Source organism: Benincasa hispida, chromosome 1 (assembly GCF_009727055.1).
Source record: "Benincasa hispida cultivar B227 chromosome 1, ASM972705v1, whole genome shotgun sequence".
NCBI lineage: Eukaryota > Viridiplantae > Streptophyta > Magnoliopsida > Cucurbitales > Cucurbitaceae > Benincasa > Benincasa hispida.
Window position 1 is genome coordinate 1,746,219 of NC_052349.1, and position 8,386 is coordinate 1,754,604.

At 33.1% G+C, this 8,386-nt stretch overlaps 2 protein-coding genes across 11 annotated transcripts; one reads left to right on the forward strand and one right to left on the reverse strand.

Annotated features, from left to right (window-relative positions):
• Positions 1-253: 253 nt before the first annotated feature.
• LOC120081499 lies at positions 254-8,048 on the forward strand. The gene is made up of 4 exons (XM_039036446.1): positions 254-493; positions 1,274-1,400; positions 2,443-2,527; positions 7,580-8,048. Exons 1-4 carry the CDS (start codon positions 466-468, stop codon positions 7,853-7,855), a joined length of 516 nt encoding a protein of 171 aa, XP_038892374.1. The 5' UTR covers positions 254-465; the 3' UTR covers positions 7,856-8,048.
• Positions 2,829-6,174, reverse strand: LOC120081507. Of its 10 annotated transcripts, XM_039036466.1 has the most exons (5): positions 5,678-6,172; positions 4,640-4,903; positions 3,253-3,347; positions 3,107-3,171; positions 2,952-3,028 (listed from the first exon to the last, which is right to left on the reverse strand). In XM_039036466.1, exons 2-5 carry the CDS (start codon positions 4,777-4,779, stop codon positions 2,993-2,995), a joined length of 336 nt encoding a protein of 111 aa, XP_038892394.1. In that variant the 5' UTR covers positions 4,780-4,903; positions 5,678-6,172; the 3' UTR covers positions 2,952-2,992. The 10 variants fall into 10 exon arrangements, 2 of the variants coding, with proteins under 2 accessions (XP_038892387.1, XP_038892394.1); XR_005482870.1 differs by having other exon boundaries at positions 2,829-3,028; positions 3,426-6,174; XM_039036459.1 differs by having other exon boundaries at positions 2,829-3,028; positions 4,640-6,173.
• Positions 8,049-8,386: the final 338 nt, after the last annotated feature.

Below are 8,386 nucleotides of genomic sequence, written 5' to 3' on the forward strand. Positions count from 1 at the left end.
TCTCCTCCTTTTTCTATTTTTCACTGAATGATGTCTTAAACTCTACATGCCAACACAGGCCAAAACTGAAATGACGAGATTTGTGGTTGGAATCACCTTTCCAACCCCTAGAATTTTAAAATCATAAAATTTTAAAAATCAAATACACACTCTGGAAAATTCTGATTTATATGTATCTTGCGCACAAATCCAAATTTTATAAGTATAACTTGCATTCAAGGAAAGCGAAGGTAGCTTTATTCCAAGTTTCCTCTCGAGCAGGAAAAGAAAATGTATAGCAGAAGCACAATAGTCTCTGAAATTTATCCTTTTGGAATACAAAACCTCTGGAAATGATAAATTTCACTATCGTTGCTGCTACGGCGGACATCTCAATCTTCCTTTGCCCGTAGCACCGATTTCAATTACAGTCGTAGGCTGCTTTGCGAGCTCTGTGATCTTCAATCACCGTCGGCGCCGTTCAGCATGGGACAAGCATTATGGACATTCGGAGGTAAATTGACCTTACTTGATTTTCTTAAACTTTGGTTTGAATTCGTTTTCATTTTTCAGTTTGGATCCGTCGAGGAATTGATTCGGATTAAGCGAATTAACAAAACGGAGATTTCGTAGTCATAGCCGTTTCTGATATCTTCACGGACTTCCTTCCTTTTTTTCAGTACAATTGGATAGTGGGATTCGAACCAGAAAATTCGTAGTTTATAGTATACTCTATGTCAATTGAACTATGCTCGATTCAACATATCTTTACGGACTTAAGAGATGCATTTATCAGTTTAGTTTTGTTTGTTTGGTATGTTAAATTTGCTGATATGTACTAACTCTGTATTTGGTATCGTGTCTGCTTGCAATCCAGGGAGTTTGAGAATTCAAGTCAGAAAAATCAAGAAATCTCACCATAGATACGTTACTCCCGGTTTTCTATACTTGGATAGATCAGTTTTTAATACTAACTTTATCCGTCAACATATTTTTAAAAATATAGTGGGACCCACAAACATTAATGTGGAGTCTATAAATATTTATGAAGACAAAGAATGATACTCTCTCGTACTAAAAAATTATCAGGCTACTCCTCGTATTGCCAATTGGTTTTAAGATAATATTTAATATGATATCAGAGTTCATAAAATCTAAACGAATATTCGGCATGCTGAGAATTTACTTAGAAAAATTAAGAACCGAAAGGCTACTCTCCTCATTGTTCACTACGATTAATTTTGAGGTGGAACCATATAATCTAATAAGAATCTCAACATACTTGCAATTGCAGGCAAAGAATGGAGGGATAAGCAATTGAGGAAGATAACAGATAGAATATTCGATAAGTTTCAAAAGCAAACACATAGCGATAAGCTGCCGGCTGAAGATCTGTACATTGCTACGTTACTTGTATACAAGTAAGAAGCTTTTTTTTTTTTTTTTTTTTTTTGCTTCACTTTTATAGCTCATTCATTCATTTATAAGATAGGCTGGGAGGAACTGAAAGTTAGATTTGCCAATATTTATCAATTTCCTTAAAAAATAGATGTCCTTCTGGTACGTTTCTTGTTCATTGTCTTTTCATTATTAAAAAAGAAATAGACGAGGTTTTGGTATTTTTTTTTCTTCAAATTTTAAAATTTTAAATCATTACATAAAAATTATTTGTTTTAATTAAATATTCGAATTTTTATGTTATGTAATATTTGTATTATACATTTTATGAGTAAAAATGATGTGCTTTTATAAATGTTTTGAAAAATTTGAAAACATGAAAAAAATTCGATTTCATGGTTAACCTTCCTAAAATATTAGGAATTAGAAATATAGTGTAGATTAAGAATGAATTTTATTCCATTGTGTCAAAAAATAAAATAAAACCCCCTTTCCGTAGGTTCATAGAAAAAGTGTTTGTTCGCACTTAATTAACTGACTAATTCTAACTAATCCTAAATCCCTTTCAATAGATCCAAATGAGAAGGGTGGTTGCACACCTAATCTCAAATTAAAACTAAGAGTTAAAAAACAAAAAATAATAAAACAAAAGGAAAGAAAAATACAAATGGATATGGATTGTTCTTAAATATAGAAAAATGAATTAAAATATTTACAAAACATAGCAAAATTTTAGAACTATCAATGATAGACGTTGATCTATCATTGTCTATCAGTGACATTGTTAGATACTGATAGACTACTATTAGTGTCAATTAATGTTTATAGTTCTGAAATTTTAAATATATTTTGTAAATATTTTCAACAATTTTACCATTTAAAATAATTTTATATTTACAAAGAAAGATCGAAAACATTCCAACTTTAAAATAAGGAAGAGTTATGCTCCTAAATTTTCAAACTGGGCTTCAACTTTGATCCTAATATCCGTTTAAAATCTGAAGCTCTTGGTGATTTGGCATTTATGGGGCTTGGTTTAATGCCAAACAAATACATGTGATGCAGTGAAATTAATAAGCTGATCCCCGGACCGCATCGTGATCCTCCCACGACGGAACGTGTCAAAGAACGTGTCAAAGAACTCATACAGGTACTTTGTTTTTTTAATTTATTTAATAAGTCGTTGCCCGGATGCATACAGGTAGAGATGTCTATGGAACGGAGTGGAGATGGGGAAGCCATCTCCATCCCCATCCCTGACTCCCTATACTATTCTCCGTTCTTGCGAATTTCCCTCGGAAAAAAATTAATCAAATATGGACTTTTCCAATTCAATTTTAATTGAAACGAAACATTTTTTAGTGCAAATTTCAATAGAATATCATCAATTTTTCTATCAAAAACATTCATTAATAACCCATCAATTATTCTCATTAAAATTCAACATAAACTTAAATAATAAAAACATCCATCTCATTAAAATTCAACTTAAACTTAAATAATATCCATTCATAATTCATCAACTATTTTAAAAAAAGTTACAATATGACAACAAACATATTTGTTCAAGACACAACAAACAACATGACAATAACATTGTCAAACCAAGCCATCATCAACGAATTTCATCCAACTTTGCAAGGGTTGATTCCTAAAAAAAAACCACAAATATTGTACATATTAATATATTAAATTAATAATAATAATAATACACGAACTTATAACTTACATCATCTGGATCTCGATCCTCAAGAACATTTTCCAAAACTTTAGCATCTATAGGAGTATACTTATCTATTTATGACATGTAAAAGGAAAATTAGATCTCAAATTGTAAATAATAAAAGCTTATTAAATAAATTAAACAATTCATACCTTCCATCCATAACCAATCTTGAGTACACATCAAAGCTTCCAATAAATTTTCATGAATTTGAAAACGATGTGGACCTACGTGTCTCCCACCAATACTAAATGCAGATTAAGAAGCAACAGTAGTGACGGGAACGACTAGAATATCTTTTGCAATTTGATACAAAATAGGATACTTCACTCCATTCAACTTCTACCATTGCAAAATGTTAAAGTGATCCGACCGCAGTAGAAGAGACTCATCCAAATAATGATCCAACTCTGATTTGACATTATCAACATCATTTTCAACATTATTAACAAACTCTTCAAACTTGAGATATTGATCTTTTCTATTAACAAGAGCAGTTGAACTACTACTTCCATCTCGCCTTGAAGTCGAAGAAGTACTAATTGTAGATGTAGAACGTTGAGGTTCTTCTATTTTTCTTGAATTTGAACTATAAAACTTCATCAAATCACAACACAAGTCTCTAACGCGTTTAATTTCAACAGTATGATGAGATCCATAGATTTGAGAAAAATAAAACCGAATCAATCTCATCTTAAATCAAGGATCTAATACTGTAGCTATTGCCAATACACCATGAATCACACTCCAATATTTTTCAAACTTAGCAATCATTTTTGATGCCATTACTTGTACCTCCTCAACATCGGAGTTAAGCCACTTAGGAAGTTGCAACCTAATTTCACAAACTTATCTAAAAAAGACATTGGAGGTTGGATAACTTGACACAGAAAACAACTCAGTCATCAAGTAAAATGGTTCTAATCTATCACACATTTCTTTTGCAAAATTCTAATCAGTATATGAAGGAAGACAAGTGTATAGTGGTTCACATTGTCTTAGACGAAGAAAAACATCTTTGTATTCCAAAGTAGTTTTGAGCATCACAAAGATTGAATTCCATCTTGTAACACAATCAAGACTTAGTTTTTTAGTGCATGGAATTTGTAATTGACGAACTCCTTCTTCAAATTTTTTCTTCCTTTTTGGAGAAAGAGTCCAGAAATGAACTGTACCTCTAATCTTCTCTATACCATCCGAAATTACAGCCAAATCATCTTTCACTATCAACAAAATATGTGCACAACAACGAATGTGGAACAAATTTCCATGCAACCACAGTGTCTTTAAATCTAACTTTCTTAATAAAATGTCAACCATCGCATCATTTGTTGAACAATTATCTACTGTTAAAGTGGATAATTTACAATCTATATTCCAATAAAAAATACACTCCATTAATGCTTCAGAAAGTAACTGTCCAGTATGTGGATGTGGCACATGTACAAACCTAGTATAGTAGTATTACGTAATAATATGTTAAAATGAAAACTACCAAATGAACAAAAAATACATAACAATATAAAAGATTTAAATTACCTTAAAAGTCTGCTTTGCAGGACCCAAGAATCATCAATAAAATGTGCAGTGATTGCCATGTATCCCTTCTTCTGACTAGAAGCAGTCCACCTGTTTGTAGTAAGAGCAACCCTACTTCTATTGTTTTCCAAAAATTTCATTGTTTTAATTCTCTCTTCTTCATAAATTTTACATGTCTGCTTCAACTTCACCCGTCACTCGTGTCGTGTAGTGTAGCAAGACTATATCTTTCCTCATCGTGGTTCTTGAAATCATCTTAAACAACTGTTGAACACCACTAAAAAACTTTCTAAATCCTTTGTGTTCAACTATGTTCATTGGATATTCATGTAAGATTATAGCACAAGCAAGATCTCTCCTAGAAGCTTCATAATCAAAGAGGGTCGGATTTAAGACTACTTTTCCTTCATTGGTTTTAATGGATCTCAAACATGATTGTCTAATGTCTCTTTGTCTCCTTAAGGGACAAATTTTGAAATGGTCATGTAAATGTTTTGTCCCATTTTTATATTCCCCTCCTAACTTTTTTCTACAATAATTATATATTGCTTTCATTGTGTCATTTATTTTTTGTCTCCCTCCTAACTTTTTTCTACAATAATTATATATTGCTTTCATTGTGTCATACTACTGACGTCAACCTATTACTTTTTAGTACATCCTCATTATCATCGGTATCTAATGTAATAGGCATAGATTGATCATTACCACTAGAAACACTGTTTATTGGGGTTGATTCGCTCATGTTCATGGATGTTGGAGTTGAACCACTTTGTTCTAACTCATTATTATTCGATAGAGTCATTTTTAAATTTCACCTACAAATAGTCAAATAGTAACAAAACAATCACAAAATCGAACAACTAGTCAATTTCAGACATACAAAGATCACAGATTCACAATCATAAATTACATATTCACAAATTAGACCAGAAATCACAGATCAGATTCACAAATCGAACAACTAGTTTTATCTTCTATACAAATCACAGATTCACAAATCAGATTAGAAAGTGGATATTCAGACGTCGGATATACCTTAAAACGATCTGATGGAGGGACACGACCACGAAGTGAGGCAGATTGGAGTTTGGTGGTTGGGATGAGCGACGACGGGGTGACTGTGAGGGTCAGATGAGAAGTCGTCGACTGTGAGTAATAGGTTGAGGCCGTGACCGGAGTTTGGTGGTTGGGATGGGCGACAACGACGAGGTGTCATCTGCCGTGACGATGAGAAGTTGTGCTGCTGCTGTGACAATGAGAAGTCACCGACGAGGGGTGACTGACTGGTCTCAGTCTACTGTGACGATGAGAGTGACGGCCTCGCAATGACTGACTGGTCTCGATGGACGGTGAGTCGAAGAACTTGGCTGGCAGTGAGGGAGTTGAGGACGAGGAGTGCCACTGCCGCGTGAGGGTGAGGGTGAGCGTGAGCGTGAGCATGAGGACGATGAGTGCCACCGTCTAAGTTGAGGGCCAGGATGGGATAAGGATAACTGATAAGGATGCTACCTTAAAGGCTCTTAGGGTTTTATAATATATATATATATATATATATACTCGGTTCCCCGGCCTTGGCCGCGAAATAGAAATGGGAAAAAAATTCCCCACACCCTCCCCCATTCCCCGTGTATTTAGGGATTCCCCATTCGGGACGGGTCCCCGCGGGGTCCCAATCCCGCGGATTAAATGGACATCTCTGCATACAGGTAACGGGCTCCGCGGATTAAATGGACATCTCTATATACAGGTAACTTTGGTGATACAATAGTATTACAAAGGTTTAATTTATTTTAATAAACTTGCTTGACATTCATTCCATGGGCTCACCGTTGTTATTTATTTAATTGTGTCGAAGTCAGTGATGAAAATATATGTAGCTATGTTAATATATCCATGGATCAAAGAGTTCGATATCAATATTAAATATCTATAAATATTTCCTCCAACTTCTTTTATAAATACTCGTAAAACATACAAAATGTCATATATTTAGTCCAATATAAATACAACTAAGAATAACAATATCCATAATTTATTTTTGGAGTAAAAAAAATTTGATTATTAATTCAAATAAATTTTATAAATTTTGCAACTTACAGAAATATCTGTCAATATCCATTTCGATATATCCTTTGGTCTAATATTTTTCTTTTTCTTCAGAAAAAAATATACTTTGGTCTCTAATATTTAAGTTTATTTGAGAGCAATGATTAAAATATTGATATCGATATCGATATCAAGTTCTCAATTTTACAGATATATTGATAAAATATCGATATTGATTGATATTTTTGTAAATCATAGAATTTGTAAGATTTATTTAGATTAATAATTAAATTAATTTTACTCTAAAATTAAGTTATGGATATTGTTTTAGTAGTCATATCCATATTGGATTGGATTAAATAGATGACATTTATTATGTTTTATGAGCATTTATAAAAAAATATTGGAGATATCTATGGATATTTAATATCGATACCGAATCCTTCGATTTACGGATATATCGACATATCCACGGATATTTTCACATGTGGAGTCATCAATTATACTTTTCTTTGGTAAGTTAATGATGGATATTAATGCCTAGACCTTGTTCTCTACATTATATGAGGTCTAAATACTTGGCAAGTTTTGTTCTTCACTTGGTGCTAATGGACTTGGCCAAGTATGGCGATCAACTTGCCTGCGGTGCTTGTTCTTTTGTTTTCCTATTCCTCTTTAAGAGGCATTGGTGTTTATTTTTGTGGCTTTATTGAACTGTAGCCTAATGGCTCTTCCTGTTGCCATGTCTTTCAAACACTTCCAATTAAAGTTTAACAAACTGCATCCTTTTTCTATAGTTATATAATTGAAAACATCTAAATGGAAAAACATGTGAAATCTTTGTGTACCTACTCAACTTTGCATGTTTATGGTTCATTAATTGTATTACAGAAGAGCGATATGAACGGTGACCAATATATTGACCGTGGTGAATTTTTGCATTTCATACTGAGTTTGACATCTGAGACGTTCAAATCAGTGAGCCAGAGATTATCGATCCTCACTCTGGTGGTAGCACCAACCGTCGCAGTGGTCACAAAGAAAAGTACTGAAGCCATTCCAGGCGTTGGAAAACTCGTGCAAAAGCTTCCCGTTTCAGCTTATGCTTTTCTCGTCACCCTTGCTGCTCTCATCTTTCAAAAATCTCAGCAGCAGCTTCTTGAATGATAAGTTCAGTCTCTGTGTCATTCGTTCCATCTATATATATATTCCTTTGTTATTTACATATACATGTGAATGTGAGCTAATTAATACACCAACTTTGAATTTACTATTTGAAGCTTTGTTTGCATTTTGTTTCTGCGGCTGGTCATCCTTTTCTTTCCCTTCATGGAAGCCCCATTCAAATTTGATTGGATCATGGCAGATAAATTTTCTTAAATTACACTTTTTAGTCCTAAACTTTGATGTTTATGTTAGCATAATTACTTTAAATTTATATTGGATATATTTATTCTTAGGATCATTCATGTCAAATTGTCAAGAATAAATAACATATTGGCTTCTGATATTGATAATAACTACAAGATGATGATAGCTTTAAGATGACTATTGTCTTCTTCAATCAAAACTCTGAATGTCTTTAGTGGGTTCTCTCTCCTAGATGAGATTTAAGAAAGATTTAGTGCTTAATGTTTTGGTATATAGGGACCATAGACCTAAGATCTCTATATATATACTAGTTCAATTAGGATTCCC

Coding starts and splice junctions, on each gene's coding strand:
- LOC120081507 (XM_039036459.1), bottom strand. CDS start 4,779: ATGAAATTTTTGGAAAACAATAGAAGTAGGGTTGCTCTTACTACAAAC. Junction 3,348..4,639: donor CTGCAAAGCAGACTTTTAAG/GTAATTTAAATC, acceptor ATCTGCATTTAG/TATTGGTGGGAGACACGTAG. Junction 3,172..3,252: donor AGATTGGTTATGGATGGAAG/GTATGAATTGTT, acceptor TGTCATAAATAG/ATAAGTATACTCCTATAGAT.
- LOC120081499 (XM_039036446.1), top strand. CDS start 466: ATGGGACAAGCATTATGGACATTCGGAG. Junction 494..1,273: donor AGCATTATGGACATTCGGAG/GTAAATTGACCT, acceptor TTGCAATTGCAG/GCAAAGAATGGAGGGATAAG. Junction 2,528..7,579: donor GTGTCAAAGAACTCATACAG/GTACTTTGTTTT, acceptor ATTGTATTACAG/AAGAGCGATATGAACGGTGA.